Consider the following 22,950-nt stretch of genomic DNA (forward strand, 5'->3'; position numbering starts at 1 on the left):
TACCCACCCCTGTCTCCATTTGCCAACAACTTTCCCCATGGGGCAGGCCCTCTCCCACAGGCTTTGCCAGTCTGATTTGGGGTGTTTAAGGCTCAGAAAGTTTAACGACATACCTAGTAAGTGGCAGAACTAGGCATCAGGTATCTTTAAACTCATAAGTACGTAGTATTTTTAATTCTGTTTGTCTCCCAGTAAGTAAAAGAGAAATGTTTAGTATAGTGGACTGATGACTATGGAAGTTTGGAGCATAATGGAATCATGTAGAAAAGTCTCTGAGAAGGATCTGTGGGATATATAGTCTTAGGAGGGGAGGGTCAAACACAGGGTGGGTTGTTTGCATGTGGATTCTCTCTTTCCCCCATCCCCATGGTTCTATACATATTTCATAGAGGGCCTTCTTTAAATCAGGTTTTATATTAAAATAGTCATGAAAATAAACCCTGACTCCTAGTCTTCTGTACCTAAAAGAAACAGGATGGAACAAGTGAAAGTCTGCTAAGAGGACAAAGGAACAATGGAGCCCTTTCCACGTTTCCTTTCTATTGCCTTTTGGTTTTACAAAGAATCTGTTTTAGGGAGGAGAAGGGGGTTTAGCCAGTTTGGGGATGGCAGAGGTGATCAGGGGTAACTCTCACAGGCTGGGACATTTCTGATCAGAAGGAGAGGATGGACAGTTTGTTCCAGGCCTGGGGTTCTTTGCAAACCACTTGCGAGATTAACCATTCTGGGATGCAATTGTCAGACAGTTTCCATAGGGCTAAGTGAAGATACTTCCACACTATCGTCCTCTTGGAGATTCCCTATGCACCTTATATTAATGGTCTGGAGAAGTACTGCAATAAAGAAACTTGTTTAATCCCTTTCCTTTCAATTGTATCTGATCATGTTCTTGACCTGGGTTCTGGAATCTCCCCTGCCTAGCTTAAACAGCAAAGGTGTTTATTTAAGAATTTTAAACGACTAACAGAATATTCTTTATGGTTGAGACAGTCAGGCTGTGGAGCTGACATCCAGAAATAACACTGTCCACACTGTGGGAGGGTGTGCAAGGGACAGCCCTGCCTCCACCTCTGGCTCATAGAACTCAAGTCCTCCAAGATGGGGACTGCATACCAAAAGGCCACACTTAAGAAGGTTGCAGTCTGAGCTTAGCAAGCCTCTGGCTTTTGACTTTCAACCTATGCATGGATTTGGATGCAATTAATTTTTTTAAAATGTCTCATTTTCCCAAAGCTTATATTTTTAGTTTGGGAGACAAAATGGATTTCATGTAACCAGGTGCTCTCTATTCATGCAAATTTTGTCAGAATTCAGGGTAAGTAAATGTCAGGAGTTCTGGAGCAGTCAAAGAAGGCTTCAAAAGCAGAGGAGTTTCTTCCAGGGTATGTCTGTGTCATGGAAGGAGGCTGCCACTGTCACATGTAACAAAACAGCCTGCTATTATTTTGGTTAAAGAGAAAATTTCTCATGAAAATAGAACATCTTTTCTAAAAAACAAAACAAAGCAAAACCAAACCACATTGGCCCTGGTCTTACCACAAATGCCTCATGACCCAGATGTTTCTACAGATGGAGAAGGTGAGGACCAAAGAGATGGCAGTTCCCTGACCAGGATTTTGAAAAGCAGATTAAGGACATGGCAAGGGCTGGAGACCAGAATCCCTCTGAATCTATGTGGAGGTCGCTGAGTCCTAGGTTCCTTGGGCAGGATAGAGCCCTAAAGGGTTCATAGTCCAACCCCCTTCTCCATAGGAGATGACACCAGAGCCACCTGCTTCTATAGGGGAACAGAAAGGTCCCAGGGAAAGCTATTCTTTGGTCTTCCTCAGAAACCCCTTTACAGGACTGAAGTTATAATGGAGACAATTTAGGTTACCTCTTTTTAATGAGAACCCTACTTCAAGGAATGAGAATGTGCAACATCTTCTCATAGCACTTTTTCATCCCAGTCCTCAGAAGAGGTCTCACCATCACCCATTATTTATTAGGCTGAATACTTAGGGTGTTTTTCTGCCCACCCACTGGGACAACCTCAGGTGGCTCTTGGGAGCCTGCTTTTGTTGAAGGAGGACTGGCAGGAACATTCGTATCTGGGTGCCTCATTCCACCTCCCTGCTTAGACCAGCCTTGACACATCAGGCAGGAACGCATCAATCTCAAGAAATTCGTCCCTCTGAAACTTATCCGTATAACCTGCTTACTCTCTGAAAGTCAATTTGTGATAGTGAATCAAAGCTAGTGAAATAGATGGTTCTGGTTCTTTAAGAGCTTACCAACTTTGAGAGACAGGATGTATTATGGACAAACACCCAGAGACTATACAGATGACACCAAAGCCACTTTGGCCTATTTGAAGTTCTGAGATCAGACCATCCACTTCTGCCACAAAGAAAAAGTCCTCATTGTCCTTCAAACATCTGGGAAAAGACACCTGTCCTTCTACGTTGTTCTTCTGCTCTGGAGGGAGCTGTATACAGCTTGAGGGCATGAGAGGCCCATTTCCCATCCCCAGCCATCTGGTCTGCCAAATCAGCCCATTCTCCCAACACCCAGAAGCCTTTTATAGAGTGTTAGAGAGACAAGAATTCAGGCATATGTTTGGACAGTGTGTTAGCACATTCCCTACCCATCAGCTCCGTAACAGATGAAACTAACCATGGCTGTTTGCCTGGAAGGCTAAGTTTTCTTATTTATGATTGGTATGTGTTTAATATATCATACTTTAATTATTGGCCATTGCATAGTAATTCATAAAGCTGTGGACAAGTCACTTCTCTAAGGCTCACTGTCCTCATCTCTTGATGAAAACAGTGGGATTATAATCTCTAAGGTGACTTTTAGCTTCAGCATTTTAGGAGTTGCTCCTTTATTGAATGAAGCTGATTACTGCCCATTCCATATTCAAGCCCCTTCGGTTTCAAAAGCAATTTCCTTATTTCAATTTCTAGTCTGATAAAGGACATTTGCAATGTTATGTGAATTCATACTTCTTGTGAATATCTTATTGTGAAATTAAATTCAGGGATAGAGAGTAAGAATTCTTCCACCAAATCCTAGAATTTTTTTTTATCTTCAAAGTTCTTCCTAATTCTACAAGGTGTGTTTTGAATCTGCTCCCATGAAAACGTTATGATTATGATTATGATTATCGGATCTTCCACTCATATCCAATCCGAGTTCAAGCACCTGACAGTCTCTACGCATGGCATAGTCAAGAAACATAAAATAAACTTTAAGAAAAAGAGTCACACTCAAAAGAGAAATGACAATAGAGTCTGACAGTGAGGAAGGAGTCATGTAAATTATAAAAATGAAATTCAGTGATTTTTAATTCTTTGGTGAGGATAGCACATCACTGTAGGGCAGAGATTTGGTGGTATAAGAGATCTGGGTTAGAATCCAGGCTTTTCAATTTATTTTCTGTATGATCTTGGAAAGTTGTTCTAGAAAGATTTCCATCTGGCATGGTTATGTAGAATGCCAGCCTGGATAAATGCCCAGCTATCCAAAAAATATGGTCATCTGAGAAAGGAAGAATAATTCTCTGGGGCTTCCAGGTAGCCAAGATTTTACTGAGTGTCATTGGCTTCTGTATTTACAAGTGATGCTTCGTCAGTCTTGCAAATCCAGGGATTGAGATTGAAAAGACCAAATCGGGAACATTTCTTGCTTCTGTTCTAGGCCCAGTGGCTTTAGTTCACAGTAAAGCTCGTGTACTTTCAGAGGCTACCACACATTCTTTCCCAGGGAAGATAAATATTAATTTTGAAGCTGGATTTGATTTTCAAAAACAGAAACAAGTTTGAGGAGTTATGTTGGCGATCATGCTGGATAAGAATCTTTGGGGTCAAAAATATCATAAGAACGTAAGATTGTTCTTCTTTGGCTCATCCTCTGCCTCTGAAATCAATTTTCTAAGATTCTTCAAAGACAATTTTAAAATGTTAAAGACTATTTAAGTGCCCTTTATTAGTAAGCTAGGCAGTCACCCTGAGGGTGCAAAATTCTCATTAGATTCTGTTGTGGGTGTTGGTAGGAGGGTTGGTGAGAGATGTGGGTGAGGGGATGGGTGTATTTGAATAAAAGTAACAGAACACAATTTTGATGGCCTTGGGAACCTTACAACCCAACAGTCTTTTTGCCTTAGAACATCATTTCCCAGTCTTTATTTATTTGTGAACCAGCTTTAAAATTTTCCCACATGTTTACCTAAATAGCTATTTGCATATTGATCTCCTCTAAACGAACTCACTTTTAATTTAAATTCATAACACCTCTAAAAATGGAAAACAAACAATATAAATAAATGATAGTAAATATAAATATAACACACATTATTAAACAGTCATTGACATTATTTCCTACGCAAGGCTTTTAGCCTAAGATCTGTATTCTCTTCATTAAAAAGGGACATGTGCAGGCATAGGGGAGTTGTTAGATCCATACCATGGCGGAATGGGGTTTTTCTCCTTGACTGTAAGTAGAGGTACTGAAAGAGATTAAAAAAGCAAACGAGTCTTTTCCCCGCTGCCCTACTGAGGTGGAAGGACAACATAGAGCCTTCCGATGGCAGGTAGTACACTAGTGACCTGCTAGTGTAACTTGTCTTTTGCTTGGGATACACTGGTTCAGAAGAATGTTATTGCCTCTTCATCCCACAAGTTTTCATGAAGCAGGTACAGACACAAGGCATGTCTGAGAATGCTGACGAGTCACTCTTTGGGTCCTTGGATAAGTTTTACCCGCTCTCAGGCTCCCCTTCTTGCTGATCCTAAATCCATCAGGGGTCCCAGCACGGCCACTCTGGAAGCCTCACACTCTGCCCAGGCACCTCCCACCACGCAGCAGATACTCCACCTTCGCTTGGCCTGTTTAGGGATGCTGGAGAAAGCAGATGACATTTTTGACTGGGGATGGAAAAATAAAGTGCTTCAAAGGGAGGTAGTAAAACTGAGGATATTAAGCTTTTTAAAGGCAGCTCTGTGACTAATGAGGACATGATAATAGATACAACTTGGTTGCGTGGTCTGGCCTTGGACTATCCCCACTCACGCAACCCCAGGCTCCTAAGGGCTGACACAGTTGTGATAGATGCTTTCCAGAGAGACGCCAGAGAGTTGTAAACATTATGGGCCCCAGAATGAAGCTCACTGGCAGCCCCTTTTGAGATGACTTCACGCCTGGCAAGCAGCATGGCAGAATCTGATCTTGTGCTATTTATTATCTGAGTCTGGTGGTAGAGGGGTTCCTTCACTGCCCCTCCAGACACCCCGCCTTTTCCATATGTGCTGTGCAAAATAGGCATGCCCCAAAAACATGTCCTCCCACATCCCAACTCCCCACTATAACTTTATCCCAAACTTGGCTCTGGTATTTGTTTAAGCAAAATTGGAAATTTTGGATTTTCTGTTACTGGGAGCACTACATTTTTTTGGTGAAAGGGTACATGCTATCCTTTTCACATGGTAGATTTTCTCCTGGGCAAACTTTGAGACAGAGCAGATAGACAGACTGATACTTCCACTAGCAAAATGTGCCCCCATCCCTATTCTCACTAAAAGCACCAGAGCACATCCCCAAATAGCTGTCAAATACCCCTGAACACAGATAGTAAGATTTCATAAACTTTCTGCTTCCTTTTTGTAAATGTGATAAATATTGCATTTCAAGACATAAAACAGTCTCTCTTTAAAGTCATCATAGGCAAAAAGGAGTTATGTGCTCTCCTCAAATGCAGTGGAACCTGGCTATGAATCAAAATTTTAAGGAATAAATTTGAACCTTGTCAGGTGTCAAGAAAAGGAATACATAGCTCAGAGGTTGATGTGTTCCTCTTCTTTGGCTCCACTTCTGCCTTCCTTATTGTGACTGGAGGCATGGGGAGCCGGGGTCTGTGGGGGTCTGCCTGGGCCCCCATTCCTGCAGCAGGGAGGCCCCAGGTGTGACGATCTCCATGTTCTTGGTGTAAGCCCCTGGGGTACAGGCAGAGGATAAGCTCTGAGCTTTCCGGAGTTTCTGAGACTTGTCATTAAAAAGGGATGGAAAAATAGCAGATGAAAAGGACAAGGGGGTAACATCAAAGGAGTTATTTTAATGAGCAAGTGCATCATACGGTCGGAATCATAATCTGAAGTTTTCCAAATGGTCCATCTGTATGTTATGCAACTTGCAGGGTTCCTGTTAAATCCTGCTCTGGAAGGACTTTATTAGTAATTTTTCTAATGGCCCCTGAGATCTCCGGGAAGGAAACTTCTGGGAATGAAAGGTTCATGAGAATTATTTGCGGATGTATTTATTTTGGCCCTCCTCTTTTTGGTCCTGTCTACAATGTATTATGCCATTGAGCACAAGTCCATCTGAAGCTCCTTCTTCCTTTGCCTTCTTCGGCACACAGTCTCACAGTTGGCCCTCTGTTCTTGTGTCTGCTCCTACCTTATCCTTTATAGGCTCCCTTCCCTCTATCCATGCCTTTATTTTGCTATTCCTCAGGCTCCTTCTTGTCCCTCAGCTCTATGCTGCATCCATTAGTGATGTGGTTCCTTGCTTGGCTTCATTTGCTGTCTCCATGACAATTCTCAGATCTCTATCTCCAGCCCAGACTGGTTTTCAGAACTCTGGACACATATATACAATTGCCTACTAAACATCTCTACTTAGTAGTCTCATGGACTCCTCCACATCAACATGCATGAAACTCCTCCTCCTCATCATCAAAACTGCCTCTTCTCATAGAGTTTCCATTCCTGTAGGGCAAAGCATTCCACCATCCACACAAGAGTCCAAGGACTTTGGGAATCATCTTTGATTCATTCTCCTTCACCTTCCATGGACAGTTCACAACCAAATTCTTAAATCTACCTCCTAAGCATATGTTGTCTGTCCACTTCTCTTCATGCCTACTGCTAACAACTTGGACTCTGCTGCCATCATCTCTCATCTGAACCACTACACTTAGTGGCTTACAAGGCCTTCGATGGCGTGAGTGTGGCCTGCCTCTCAAGTCTCTTTTATCACTCTCTCTTGTGCTCTAGGCTCCAAGCATTTTGAGCTCCCTTCAGTCCCTTCTATGAGTCATCCTCACACTGGCCTTGGCTGTTGGACAGAGGGCTCCCTCTTGCTAGAACACTCCTTCACCCTTTATTCCATTCTCCATTTTCCCACTCTTCTATCATCTTCCATCATTTAGTCTCAGTTTACACATCTTCCCCTACCTTAAGCCAGATTAGTTTTTAATGCCTTGTGTTCTCATGATTACCTAAGTTTCTCCCACCATAATATTCATTGCACATTGTTGGTAACATCTATTTAAGTGTTCATTTGCCCAGCTAGACTACATCATCAAACACATCAGATATCTAAGTCACAATTGTTTTTTCTTGGAGAGAATCCCCTAGGAAATTTCCATTCTCCTTTTCCATTCATAATTGTTTGTTCACTAGGCCTTCTATACATTTAGTAACCAGACTTACATCTAATACCTTCTTTTTTTGATGGATTCCCAGTTTGTTGAATTTCATATTGTTTTTTTCTTGCTTTTTATCTTTGGTTTGTGAAATTCATCTTCCAGGTATTTTCTGAGAATCAATGCATAGAAGGTTAACTTTTTAAAAATCTTGCATTTTTAAAACAGTCTTCATTTTTACATCACATTTGATGTACATTTTGACTGGATATATAATCCTGCACTAAAAATCATTTGTCTTCTGAATGTTAGAGTCTCCTAGTGTCAAGGGCTGATGTTGAGTATCCTGAAATATTTTTGATTTCCAATAATTTTTGGAGGGTCTCTGTCCCTCTGGATCTGGAAGCTTTTAAAATCCCTTTCATTATCCCTAGAGCTCTGAAATCGCATGATGATGTATTTTGTAGAGGCTGTTTTTTTTTTTTTTTCCCACCATTATGGAGCATTTGGTGGGTCTTCCTATTTAGAAAGACTTTGCTTTGGGGATATTTTCTTGTATTTCTTTTGCATTTTTCTCCCTTCCATTTTCTCCTCTCTAATTAAATGTTGGCATTCCTAGATTGATCGCCCAATTTTCCTATCTTTACTTTCCTATTGTCCATTTCTTTGTCTTTTGTTCTATTTTTTCTGGGAGAGTTTATTGACTTTATCTTCCTGTCACTTTATTGAATTTATTTCAGATCTGGAGTCTCCCAGGTTCATTTTCTCTTTGGAATAAACTCCTTGCTCCTGCTGGTAAAAGAAGTGGTGGTCACCTGGGAACAGGTGTGGACACTAGGGTCCGTCCCTTAAACTTTGACAGACTCTACCCTCTGCCTCATGGTACTTTGAGCCTTTCTGAGGTTTTGTAGCCTGACTTGGCTTGCTTTTTACCACCAGCTTCCACTGTAGACACTTGATATTCAGCCATCACAGCTTTGCTAACTCCTTCTTCCAAGATATTCTCCAACTCTTTCATCCACTACCATCTTCATGACTATTTCCTTTACCTTGTGGTTTTATAGCTTTTCCATTTCTTCACTGTCAATTCAATGACATTTCAGAAACAGATAGGGATATATGAATGTGTTCAATTTTCCATGTTGAAGCCAAACCACCAATTATTCTTTATTAACGACTTGGCCAAGTATTCTGACTCCTGTTAATTGGTGGTAAAACCTCAGTCTGAGCTCTATTTCTAGACCTCTGCCCCTTTCTCCCTTCTTCTTCTGTCCTTCCCTCTCTTTTTTCTTTCACTCTCTCCTTTATTTTTTTCTTCATCCTCTCTTTCTGTCCTGACTGACCGTCTATTTCTTGGATCTCAGCCAGCCCTCACTGTTTTGCTTCAGAATCTTTGGCTTTCTCTAGTTTGTCTTAATTGTAGATTATTACAATTAATGCTTGCTATTTTATTATGAAAAAGTTGTTACTGCTGCTTCTATGGATTTCTTAATTCATTTTTCTTCAATTCTTCCATGGTGATAAAGATGATGATGATGATGATGATGATGACGCTGATGATGAGATGCTGATGATAAGAACAATGAAACATTTATTGAGCTCTTAGCATATTCCAAGCCTTAAGTTAAGCATGCTATGTAGATTATCCTTTAACTAACCCTCTGGACTAGTTTATATTTATTTCCTTCTTATGTAGATAAGAGAACTAAAGCTTATAGTTTTAATAATGTGTCCAAGGAATGGCTGGAGCAAGTTATGAAACTGGGTTTTAAACAACTATTTTCTGACACCAAAATTAGACTTTTACCCATTATAGTATACTATGTTCTCTTGATGGCAAAGGATATTAGACAACACACTGATCAAAACCTTATTTTGAACCTTTAGATTTCCACTGTCAGGAAACACGTTCTAACAATAGAATGAGATACCTAGAACAGTTGTCCTCCACTGGAAATACCTACACTGGGTTTGAATGACCTTGTAGCAGAAATATAGGAGATTTCCTGTGTCTGGATGGAGGATGGACTTCAAAATCCCCTTTAAGGCTTCAAGTCCATGATTCTGCCTGCTCTGCAATTAATTCTCCTCCCAGCTATCTCCTAGAAATCATCTTAGATCGATTAGCAGAGTTGCCACCCTGCTTTTTAACCTATTTTCATTCTTTATATATTATGTAGCAGTGCAGTTTTTAAAAGATGACCCTTCAGACATATTTTACCATTTAATAAAAATAATAATAATAGCAGTTATCTATTCAAGTGCAGAAACTTTGTGAAGGACTGTATAAACATTATTTCACTTGATCCTCCCACCAAATGTAAGAGGCTGGATCATTATTATCTTATCATTCTGGATCAAGAAAATCCTGAATGTGGTAGACAAAGTTTAGATTATATTTAACTGGGAAGATGATGCCATTTATGTGATGGAAATCTGAAAATGGTTGTCCTGGGAGGTGAGCATCTTCCCATAGTTTCCGAACACCCCCCCTCCTTTCTATGAAGAAGATGGATAGATCACCAGTTAGATAATTGTACTGGTTCCATCTCAGCATCGGGTAGGAAGGGCCAATTCTGTTTCTTCTTTTCAATCACCAGGAAGAACCAAAGGTTTTGGGGCTTGAAGCAACTTGATCTTTTTGTGGGGGGAAAGGAGACCTTTTCATTACCCTGAAAAAGAATCCTTGGGGGGTCTTTAGGAGAAAAGTAGTCTCCTTAGTGGTCTATCTATCCTTGAATCAGAGATGGTGTCAAAACTTAGTTGTTTTTTTCTCCCTTCTGCCTGTACAACTAACCCTGTCCTCTAGAAGCTTTTGGTTACAGGCCCATTTCTTTTCCAGGAAGCTAAAGAAACTATTTCGGAAGTTGAAAGATGAGACCGAACCTGGAGAAACTGACTCCACCCATTCGAAACATCCAGAGCAGTGGGACCTAGACTTCAGCTTGGAGCCTTATACTGGACTGACTCCAGAGTACATGGAAATGAGTAAGAGCTCATGATGGATCCTTCCTTCCCTCCTTTCATTGGGGGCAGGTTCAGAAAAGGGATCTGTGTGGGGTTGTGGGGAGGTGGTGGGTAGGGGCTGGGAGCTGTAGTAAATGACTGGGAAGGACTTTCCTCCCTTTTGAGCTTCTTGGTTATGCAATGCTCCCTTCAGTGCCCAGTGGAAGTTAAGGAGTGTGAGGCAGAAAGAACCCTGGAATGGGAACCAGGGGCAACTTTACCATCAGCTTGATGGGTGATGGTGGGATAATACCCTCTTCTTGTTGGCCTCCTCTCCTCATCTATGAAATGGGAAGTTTCATCTTCCAGGCCCCTTCTCTTCCCAGGGAAGCCATAAGTAAAATAGTGAAATCTGAAATTTAAGAATACGGTTTCCATGAATGAAGGAAAAATTATTCCTGTGACACTTGGGTCAAGGATACTGTCTTAGTTTTCCAAGGCTGCTGCAACAAATGCCACATGATGGGTTGACTTAAACAACAAGGTATTATTGTCTCATGGTTTCAGAGGCTAGAAGTCCAAAATCAAGGTGTTAGTAAGATCATGCTCTATCCCAAAAAATCTGTCATATTCTGGTGCTGACTTGTTGCAATCTTTGGGGTTCTTTGCCTTGTATCTCTGCCTCCCTTCACATGGTTTTCTCTCTTGTGTCTGTTCTTGTTTCCACCAACTTCTGGCTTTTGGCTCCTTTTTATAAGGCCTCCAGTGAAACAGATTAAGACCCACCCTATTCAGTTAGCCATACATTTACTAATAATAACATCTTCAAAAAGTCCTATTTCCAAATGTATTCAAACCCGCAGGAACACAGATTAAGATTAGAACATGCCTTTTGTTGGGGTACATGGTTCAGTCTACCACAGGTATATACATCTTGGACATGGAGAACAGAGGAGTCCCCTACTCTGATCAGGTAGGGCTGGGTAAGATGTCAGCTCTTCTCCAAGAACAATTGGGATGCTTTGTATAGGGAGTGAGAGGAAGGTCTCTAGCTACAGAGCCTTTGGTTGTTCTTAGATAAGTCTGAAGGCAGAAGTGCATGTCAAATAGACTGACAGAACATGATCATTTCAGATGTGGCTTGGAAGTGGTAACTTTTCCATTATGGGCTGTGCCCCAATTTAGGTCACCTACCTTCAAACTCGACTGCTCTTGAATAAGCCTGATCTTCAGTTGGGATGAATGTTTAAGAAGCCTCTTTCCACAACTTGGAACTAATGAATTGAAAGCATATTGTGTCATAGACCAAGAAGCCAGAGATATATTTGAAGCTTTACTCAATCTAGAGATCATGGAGAAATATCAATCAGATCCAACAAAAGAATCAGTCAATATTTAATTCAATATTTAATATCCTTGGACCTATCATTGTGTTTTGTTTGCACAATGACTCCTGCCTGTTTTGGTTAAGCACTTTTAATGGGGAAGGAGGCACCAATGCCTCTCTGTATACTGGGTACCCCACCCCTTATTTCTAATTCATATTTCTCCTATTCTGTTTATAAGAAGGTGTGCATGTGTATGTTAGGGCTGCAGAGATGGGCAGGGTCTAGATTAGGCAGCCACAAAAGGCCTGTTCTAACTCTGGGGTGTCTAAAATTTAGGCAAAGCCTGAGCTTTGAAATCTAAATAAGCTCACCGGAGAAAGAACAATCATTATGTCTGCTGTAGAAACAACAGGTAAAGAAAATATCAAGACCTTTTTTAGGGAAACACATAGCTCCCTTAAGCCTTTCACCTTCAGCTAAGTGCTACCTCTAATTCCTCTTCAGTGCTGAGCCTGATATTTACTTCAGAGGCGATTGCTCATATTTCACAAGCCATTTGATGTCTGCCATCCTCTTGCTCAGAAAGAAAGAAATTGCTGCCAGAGATTGAGGCTTCCATTTGGAAAGGGATTTACGTTAGAAATCCTTGAGCTCTGGCTCTTTCCCACCATCCTCTGACACTGGTGCCTCACCCCCACTACCTAGTTGTTTGTGTAGGGTTTTCATGTCTGCCCACCTAGTTGTTTATTTCAAAGCTTCCTCTTTTGAGTAAATGAGTTGAGACCCTTGAGCAATACTCTCTGGATTCAAATCCCAGCTGTGTCACTCACCAACTAGATGCACAACCATGAGTTAGTGGCTAGCCTTATGTGTTTCAATTTGCTTAGTTGTAAATAATAATAATATCTACCTCATGGGATTGCTGTATTTAATGAATTAAAATCTGTGAAGTGCTTAGACCAGTGTCTAGCACATATTAAAGCTATGTTAAACTTGGGCACTTGTAATGAGAAGAAAAAAGTAAAAGAACTGGGAGAAGACAGAAGACTTGGTTACTTCTGGAGAAAAAATCACACCCACATTGTAGAGAGTGAAATCCATAAATTAAAGCTACTTACAAGTTATAAATGAATAAAACAACTATATAACAGAAAAGTTGAAAATAGGGAAAATGTCTCTTCAGAATTCCTTTATTCTAGCCCAGCTTTTATTACTGTTTCAGGGGCATTTCTTAGACCTTTTTGTTGTGCATACGATTTTAACAATAAAGTTGTGATCAAACACACATCTCCTTTTTCATTTAGCATTTTATCAACAAGTATTTCTGAGCTGTCACATAATATTCAAAATTAACATTCTGCTAAATGTACCATAGTTATTTACCTATTTTCCATTGAAAGGCATGAATGTTTGTTATCCAATTCTGCCTCTATTTTAATGATCTAATATACACTACCTTAGTGCATATTATCTTTTCCACATCTAGTAATTTTTCCTCAAGATGGATTCCCACAAGTGTGATTACTAGATTTAGGGTATGAACATTGTATGGTTCTTTTTTTTTTTTTTTTTTTTAATCTTCATTTTATTGAGATATATTCACATACCACGCAGTCATACAAAACAAATTGTACTTTCGATTGTTCACAGTACCATTACATAGTTGTACATTCATCACCTTAATCAATCCCTGACACCTTCATTAGCACACACACAAAAATAACAAGAATAATAATTAGAGTGAAAAAGAGCAATTGAAGTAAAAAAGAACACTGGGTACCTTTGTCTGTTTGTTTCCTTCCCCTATTTTCCTACTCATCCATCCGTAAACTAGACAAAGTGGAGTGTGGTCCTTATGGCTTTCCCAATCCCATTGTCACCCCTCATAAGCTACATTTTTATACAACTGTCTTCGAGATTCATGGGTTCTGGGTTGTAGTTTGATAGTTTCAGGTATCCACCACCAGCTACCCCAATTCTTTAGAACCTAAAAAGGGTTGTCTAAAGTGTGCGTAAGAGTGCCCACCAGAGTGACCTCTCGGCTCCTTTTGGAATCTCTCTGCTACTGAAGCTTATTTCATTTCCTTTCACACCCCCCTTTTGGTCAAGAAGATGTTCTCCGTCCCACGATGCCAGGTCTACATTCCTCCCCGGGAGTCATATTCCACGTTGCCAGGGAGATTCACTCCCCTGGGTGTCTGATCCCACGTAGAGGGGAGGGCAGTGATTTCACCTTTCAAGTATTGTATGGTTCTTGATTCATTTTGCCAAATTGGTTTCTGAAAAGATGAGACCAATTTACCCAATACATAGACAATGTATGAGTACAAATTATTCAGTATTCTGAAGTTATGTGATATGAAAGAATCTTTGATGTTGAGTGAGCTTGAGATTCCCAGTCTCCTATGTCCACCTCATTCCACCTTGTTGACCTGAATATCTCAAACTCACACTCTGAGACTCAGATTTTTACAGTGTTTCCTCTGAGAAGCCGTCTCTGAAATGCCCCTGTTCTTCCTGAGAGGAATCCTTAGCCATTTGCTTTTTGTCCTAGGATTGTACTTGGTACATGCATTGATGACGTATCTTACTAACTTACAGTGTTATTGCTCGCGTATCTGTGACCATTGAAATCTGTGACGTGCTTAGACCAGCGTCTAGCACGTATTAAAGCTATGTTAAGTGTCAAGAGTTGTTGTTTCGCCTAAGGATCTTGAGGCCCTAGGAAGGCAGAGTATATGGAAGTTTGCTTCACTTTGTCAACCACCATGTGTGTTGAATAGATACCCACTATGTGGCTCGTCTTCATATCCTCCAGGGCCTAGCATATTTCCTGATACAGAATAGGTGCTCAATATGCCTGATAAGCAAAGATGAATGAATGAATGAATTTATTTATTAATGACGGAAGGTTTCTTAATGGAGGTAAGTTTGTAACTACTTTAAGAATCAAACAAAGGCTCATTTTCAAAGCAGGTCTTGGTTGATGGTGATTATGGATGTTCTGAAGAAGTTTCCAGCTCCAGGTAGGAGGTTGGACTGGATGATCCCCAAAGTTTCTTCTGGTTCTTAGGGTCCAGGTAGCACTGATAAGAGCAGGGAAGAACATTCCAAAGAAAGGACTGGCAAGTGCAAAGAGCCTCATGGCCCTAAGTAACTTGACCAAGGAAAGAAAATGGTGTTTTTTGAGCAGAAAGGGTCAGATAAAGGCCTGGGGTTAGTGGAGGACCTTGAAGACCAGAAATAAGTTTGTATTTCAAATCAGGCCATAGGGAGCAGTTGTAAAATTTTGGCCAGTGTGGTGACTATGTGTGAACTCTTCACTTCCCTTGAGGATATGGGAAGCAACTCCAGGAGAGGGATTGCAAAGCTAAGCAAGGAATGAGGAAAGACAAGTGGACCCTCCTTCCCTTCCTCCCTCACTTCCTTCTTTCCTTCTTTCCATCATTTATCAAGCATCTAGAGGGAGGAACATGTTTGAAGACCAAGACAGTATCCTCAACAATTCGGGTCACTGTTGATGCAGTCTCATCCAGAGGCAAAAGCTTGAATCACCCGTGGGTTTTCCAAACTTAATTCCATAGAAGCTCACTAACGGAATTTGTTAGGCCATTTTGCTAACATCTTCAATCGATTTAGAGAACTTACTATTTTATTTCATATTTTCTGTAAATGTGAGGGCACCATTTCTGAGTTAGGTTCCTTTCATTCCTTCTATCTCTGGACTAAACTCTCCTCCCTTTAAGGGAATATTGGGTCCTATGTAAAATCAAAGACCAGATGGGTGGCAGAATAACTTTTGCAAAACAGCTACTTCATCAAGCAGTATAGACTAAGTATGGTTAGGTGATTGGGCCCCCATCCAAGCCCTGCTGTCAGGCAGGCCCAATTTCCTTGTCTATAAAATGGGTTTGATGATAATAGCACCTGCCTCCTAGGATTGTTCTATGAATGTGGTGATGAAAATAGAGTAGTTTAAAAACTGTCTGGTATGCAGTGAATATCATCTGCCATTATGGTTGTGAGTTCAACCTCTTTCTCTTGAATCTAGAAATTCTTTAACTGAGAATATTTTGAAGCCCAAAGTATAGTGCGTCCTAGAAGTTCTGCCCATCCCATTGCACAGGGTTGGGCAGTATGTTTAGAGAACTAGGATACCTGTCTCCAAGGCAAATCTAAGAATCATACTCAGAAGTCTGAGACATAAACCCTCCCGAGATTTCATCCGTTCAGAGAACTCTAAACCCTTAGGGCTCGACTTGACAAGTCTGCAATCTCAAATGGGCTTTTTTATGTCATTTATTTATCTAAAACCCACAAGTTTTTGTTTCTCTAGTTACCCAAAAATATTGCTATTGTCTTCCTGCCTCAGGATGTCAATTATGCCCCCTCCTTGGAGCCTTCCCCCAGCTTCTTTAATCACAGCCCAAGCTTTGGGCTCTTCAGGCCATTAAAATGGGTGAGGAGATGAATCTCTTTGTCATTCACTCAGTCATTAGAGGAAATCTCATTTTCCTTAATCGTGAGCTTACAGCCTGTCAAACTACTCCAGTAGAAAGGGGGAGTGAGGGTATGGTGCACAGATGATTGCATATTTACTTACTCATTTACTTGGAATGAAAACTGGATATTTTCTTTGAAGGGCCAAGGGCTCCTATCTCTCCCGCTCTCTAGGTTTGTCCATCAAGGCTTGTAAAGAAGCATCCAATGGATGGACACACTTGGGACAGGACCACCTTGGAAACAAGGGTGTGGGAGCCCTTGAAACTGTATCTGAGGTAGCTCAAAAGTTGCAAGTTTGAACTTCTGGTTTCAGGAGGTGTGTCCGTGGGTTGGTAGACTCCTGCCTTATTCTTCATGACATATTCTTCCTTCTGCCCATGCATCAACCATAGCTGAGGAGAGATTGCTCGGTATGTGCCTGAGACTTTCTTATTCACGTCTCCTTACCCCACTACCTTGCCTCTACTGAGAATTTTGGATTCCTCTGTGAGCCCTCATCATCTCTCCTTTGAACTATTGCAAATACATCCCAACTTGTCTCCCTTCTACTTTGTATACTTCCCCTATCATCTTTCCTTTTCATTTTTCAGAATGGCTTTTCTAAAATGCACACCAGAGCATATTTTTTTCTCCTTATTATCTGCCCATTGTACTGACCTTTAAGCTAAAGCTCAAATCCCTCAGCATGGCATACAAGGGCCTTCATGAACTGGCTCCTAGTCTGTGGTCCCGTCACCATCCACCTGTGCTGCGTTTATCTGGTTATCTCATACCGCTGGGTCTAAATTTGCCTCTGCTCTCCCATCTGCCTAGGACAAGTTCTTGCTGAGTTGTTCAGGTTCAAACACATCTCCTCTTGGAAGCATTCTCTGCTTCCCCCTCCCATCCTGACTTCCTCTCCTCTTCTCTTCTCCCATAATACCCTGTGCCCTTTCTAAAACGTGAGTGCTTTGCGGCCAAGAGCTTGCCTCTCTCTAGTCATAGCACTCAGCACGGTTCTTGGCATAAAGTAGGAGCTCAATAAAGTATTTCTTGAATGAATGGCTCTTTAACTCCCTTTCCTTCATTAGTAGAGAAATGGAAGGCCCATTTTCCTTTTCCCATGATACCTGGGCCTCCTTCTTCACCAAGGACATATTTATATATTTCTTTATATGCAATACTTTCATCTCCCAAAGTGACCCATGATTATTATCAGGGTTTCCCTCAAAGAAAAGCCACTTCTGGTTTTAATTTACTCCTTTCCCTCTGGGGATCAAGTCATTAGCAGAAGAGGACAGAATGGAATGCTCTCCCTTGGACTTGGATTTAATCTCAACTCCAGTTTCACATCTTTCCCCCTACGCTTCTCCTGTTGTCCCAGCCTCCATCGAGAGCATTGCTGTGCCAAAACCTGTGCCAGGCTCTGGAGGTACAGAGACAAACAGACATGGCCCTCCAGGAACTCTGGGTCCAAAGGCAGGGACAAGTGGGCAAACTGACAGTTATCAGAAAGAGCCCTCCCTGTGGTAGAAAAAAGCCCACCCAGCTGTGCTGGGTCTTTGCAGCTTCCATTTGTTGAGCAGAGATGTGTCATGGGCAATTGCCCATTCACCTCTCCCTTCTGGCATGTAACTTTCACCAGACGTCTTTGGGTTTTAGCAGCTGCCCACTGAGGCAGAACCAATGCTGGACTGAAAACAACGGGCTCATCTCCCAATCACTACCTCAGCTTGCCTCGAGGTAGACAAGTCAGGGAAGGGACAGGACAAGAATCCATCACAGGGGAAGCATTTTGAAATTATCTTACTAAGAAGACCTAGTTCTCTCGGCCATTATCCTGAGTTCTCTACCAAAAAGTCACCATCCCGCAGACTCCAGGCTGCAGACCTCAGCATCGCCATTCATTCACTCTTGCCTCTCCACGGACCTCCTGAACAGAGGCTTTGCAGCCTCTGATGTTTCCACTGGAGTCTCTGTGGGAACCACTCCTTCCAGTTACCTTCCCTGCCTCTACATTCAGTGCTCATCCCACTGCATCCTCACCCTCATCTTACCACTGCCATATTTATTCTTTCTGAGGTTGTAGCCTTGGTCTTACCACTCCATTGTTCAAAAGCCTTGAGGGTTTCCATACTCTTTATCCAGGCCTTCATGGGTTGTCCTTTCCATTTATCTAAATCCATGTCCTTTTACACATTCTGCAGCCCAGCAAAAATGAATCACAGACGTTTTCCCACCCGCTCCATACATTTTGCTCCTTTTGTCCCTGGCCTCCTTCTTGTCTTTCAATTCCCTGTGCCTTCTCATGCAAACCCAGCTCTTGTGTCACCTCCTCCCCAAAGTGTCCCTTCCTGCTCCTCACCTTTTAGGCACCTCTTCCCCTGAACTTTTAGGCATCTCCTGCATAGGATTTCCCACAAGCTTCTATCAGTACCCAATTTCCCAAGGGCAGGTTCCTCTTGAACTGCAGTACCTTGCAAAGCACCTGCCACCCAGCACGGACACCTAAGACACATGGGATAGATCTGTAAAGGAGTGACAATAAATGACGATATCAGTTTATCTGTCTTTAGCTTTTTCTCATCTAAGCTGAGACAACCTCACTTTCTAGTAATGCTGTGGTTAAATCTCATTTGTTAATGTGCTGATAATCCAATGAGCAGATCACAAACAGTGTGGGTCACCCTTTTTCTCTTGCTCTCCTCTTCCTTTCACATCTCTCCTTCCCCTTCACACCTCCTCCCCCTCCCACCTCCCAGGCCTGTTATATCTTCCTTTCTGTGAGTAAGCCAGGGAAATAAGAGAAGGTGAAACGTGAACCCACCCATGCTGCTCATAGATGGCAGTTCTGGGAAATAACTCGGTGGGAGGGAAGACTGAAGTTCACAGAAAATGTCACAACTCCATTGGAGGCAATATTTCCTGCCATCCCTGTGGATAACTAAGACTTGGCGATCGTAACCACAGCACTACTTCTGATTTCTCTGGATCCCAGTCTTTAAAGTGAAAACCTCTTCACGACCATCACCTCTTTTGGCTTCAGGTGGGTGAGCACTATCCCTCCTTGCCAGGTTCCCAGGGTGTTGGGTGAGACTCAAGTGGGAACCCAGCTCTGCCTCTACCCAGCAGGGTGACCTTGGCATGCCACGTCATACCTGGGACTCACTCCCTTCCTCGACATTATAGGAAATTGGGCCAGGTCAGGAGTTGTGCCCTGCAGTGATCCAGTCCCTGGCCTGTGGTCATGGTCAGTGAGGCCATGTGTTACAGGTAATGCACTCCTACTAATAACATAGTTTGAAACCATGAGGCAACACAGAGCTGATGTTGCCCTCTCTTCTTTGCATTCCTAGAAACACTTTTTGGAGTGAGAGAGCAAGGGAGGTTTCGGTGTGCACAGAACCTGGATACACCAAAAGGAGTGGTGCCCATCACCACTTTTCATTTAGTTTCTTGACCAGAATAAAGGGTTTCAGACTGCTAGACTAGGTGATCTCCTGGTACCTTCCAGAACTGGCATCCTAGTCCATCGAAGCCAGCTGAGCAACTCATCTCAAGGCCAAGAAACCTTGGGGATGATGTGACTTGTCTAAGGTCAGTCCAAGAGTCATTAGTGGAAATGAGGCTAGAGCCCTTTCAAGACCATTGCACGAGGGGATTTCATCAGGACCTTTAGGAACTAGGTCACCCGTGGTGGAAGAGGGTGGAGTGAGGTTTCCTCCTTCCTTCGCCATAAGCCAGACTCCCCCAATTCCAGAAAGGCCCTTGTCTGGGAGCAGTGAAACCAAAGCTGCCCATTCCCTCTGGTGTGCCTGACTGGGAGAGCCCAGGCCCTGCGCTCAGCTGTCAGCTCCCTTCCTTACTTCCCCCAGGACCACCCATGCAGCCAGGAAGTGCACGGGGCGCTGGGAGCTGTCAGTTGTAATGGTACGGCAAGTCATCAGTTGAGGGTGGCAGCAGGGAGAGATGTGTTATATTTACCTTTATCTGAATTGAGCTGGAACCGGGGCTTAGGGTCCAGCAGGCATGGGGGGAGGGGCCATGCGGTGAGGACGAAGCTGGGAGTGGGAGGGAGGCTGGAAATCTGCCTGAGGAGGGGGCGCTGGGGCAGGGAGCTGCCTCTGGGCAGGATTGGGGGTGGGGATGGGCTGGCCCCAGACAAAGAGAAACCTGAGAGTCAGGGATTAAGCTGGAAAGACCTGTGAGGGGAGCAGCAAGCTTTCGAGGGAATCTCCAATATCAAACTCTTTTCTTCAAGAGCTTGCTAAGGACTTCAGGGGTAGTCTCCCACCTCCCCCCTCTCTGGGGGAGGAAAGAATGCTGGCCCACGAGCAGGCTGTGACATTAATCATCGTCCCTGACCCCAGAAAGGTGCTTCAAAGCCCCTTTGCCCCAGGCCACGCACAGCCCCGTCATGGGGTTTTCCTCAGGGCCTGATGAAAGGAAATTCTTCGGTTGCTGTAAGAGCTGCAAGCCAAGTTCTCTGGACACTTGTAGTTTGACATTTCCTATGGAGCAGAATTTGGCATGAAAAATGTAGGCCTGAATTTAACTCTGTAAGAGTTTAGTGACAAGTTGCAAAAGAGTTTCTTAGTAAAGTTTTAACGGTCATTTTATCCAGATACATGAAAGACGCAATTCACCTGAAGACTGATGGCTTAGGTTCATGATTTTCACTACATTGTGAGATATATGTCTTATTCATTCACGGTACCTAACCACAGGGCCTTATAGTAGGTGCTCAATAAATGTTTTCTGAAGAAAGAAGGAAGATAAATAAAGACTGGATGAGGTGATCTTATAGAGAGGAACATGAAGACAGAGTGACGATTGGCCTCTACAGATATCACCTTTCATAACACCCCTGGAGGTACCAAGACACATTATTTTGAAGTGCTTATTGTTACAGAATGTTATCCTCCTAAGATTGGGTTTCCTGTAGTAATAAAAAAAAGTGATGTACTTGTAAAATTATCTGGGTAATTCAGGAAAAAATGCCTTGTGTGTTAATTACCTATTGCTATGACGATGCTTTATAACAAATATCCCCAGAATCTCATTGACAACAGAGACAAACAATAAAGAGCAATGGAAAGCACTTAGGAGAAAATGAGTTCTCTACCCCAGAAATGATCAAAGAAAAAGAAGGAGTGGAAGGGACTGAGGCTTCAGATAGAGGAATGGCTTAGATGCTACCCAAGATTTCTTTCAACTCTGACTCTATTTGTTCATGGAAGTTAGAGATCACACTGGGTAATTTCCAAGTTGTGAAAGGAGGCAGGATGTGTAAAACTTGTCCCAGGGGTGCTTTAGCTGTAAATGATTAAATATTCCAGAATATCTGCAAAAGCGTTCACACTGAAGCTGGCATATTCTCTCTCACAGAACTCCAAGGGTGTATGCTATAAGCCAGTGGCCCAGATAACCAGGAAATTCCTTTCCCTGAGCCATCCTGTTTATACAAACTGAGTCATCCCACTAGATAATCAGGTCCCTGCCACCTTCTCCAAAGGGTATTTGAACAAAATTCAAGCAGCATCCAGGGTCTCGTTCCAATATTTCTGGGAAGTAGAGTGAGTCCCAGGTAATTTGTCTCCTTTTGCATCTGAGGCATACATTGCTTGGTTGTTTTTGTTAGAGGCTCCTCCCTCTATAAATACTTAAAAAAAAAAAGGACGGTATCTGGATACTCCATCTCCCAGTGCTTGAGAAATGAATGAATAGTGGTCTTTTAGTTTAGTACTTGCTGAATACTATGCCACTTTCCCATTTCTTTTCTTGCCCCAACAAACAGGAAGCTCAGAGTAAACTTTTTTGCCCAACCATAGTCACTTGACGGGCCCTAGAGTTTGCATGTCTGTTTCTTCTTTTTTCTGTGCTCTTTAATTACTTTTTGTGTCTGTTTTTAAATTATGTAAATCTAATTGTATTTTCCTATTGTTGACATTCTCCTAGCCTTTTGGGAAGAGGTAGAGGTAAAGGAGAAAAGCAAACAAAGGTCTTCAGTAATGATTTATCGCTGGGGAACTTCTTTCCAATCATGACTAGTTTTATTGCCCTTATACCTTGTTGACTGCATTGCAATAGCTCAAATGGATGGATAGAGGAGGAATGGATGGAGGAAGGATGGATGGATGAATGAATGGACGGATGGAAAAGTGAATGAATAACTGGCCTTCAAATTCCCATCTTCCAGGTGGATAAAGTAAACAAGAGTGAGTAAGTCAGGTCATTCATTCATTCATTCAATAACATTTACTGGGAATTCACCAGGCCATGCTCTGCAAACAGGAAATGAATCAATAGGTCTCACCAACTCCATTCTCTTTAGTTTTAAGAAGCTGAACTAGCTCCACTGTTGTAAGGCTTTTGAGGTGGCACAGCTGAAGGCCAAACAGGAGCAATGACACAGAAAAGCCATGGTGTGCCAGCCACAGAGGACATGTGTATGTTAATGAAGGCATTTTGAAGAGTAAAATTATCTGTACAGATTAGGTGACACTGGTATCCATAAGAATTAATTCTCCGACAAGAAGATTGGAGGCCAGGATGAAGGAGATCCGCTAGAGAAAACCTCAGCAGCACAAGAGTACATCTGGAGGGGAAGGAACACTGTTACAGTAAGGGTTGACTGTTTTTGTGTGTGATGAAAGGACACTGAACTTGGTTGGCATCAGAAACTATCTTTGTTTCCCAGCATCATCAATTACTAGCTGTATGGCCCTGGTAAAGTCGTTTCACTTCTCTGTGACTCAGTTTTCTCATCTGCAGAGTGGAGGTGATAATACT

The 22,950-nt window shown here is 42.3% G+C and overlaps 1 protein-coding gene across 1 annotated transcript in view; it reads left to right on the forward strand.

Moving 5' to 3' along the window:
• The window catches only part of ANO2 (anoctamin 2), a 295,498-nt gene that overhangs the window by 251,893 nt on the left and 20,655 nt on the right, over positions 1–22,950 (forward strand). Inside the window, exon 20 of the mRNA XM_037846197.1 lies at positions 10,245–10,390. Coding sequence (XP_037702125.1) covers positions 10,245–10,390 — 146 coding nt within the window. The remainder of the gene's footprint in view (positions 1–10,244; positions 10,391–22,950) is intronic.

This window comes from Choloepus didactylus, chromosome 8, assembly GCF_015220235.1.
Source record: "Choloepus didactylus isolate mChoDid1 chromosome 8, mChoDid1.pri, whole genome shotgun sequence".
NCBI lineage: Eukaryota > Metazoa > Chordata > Mammalia > Pilosa > Megalonychidae > Choloepus > Choloepus didactylus.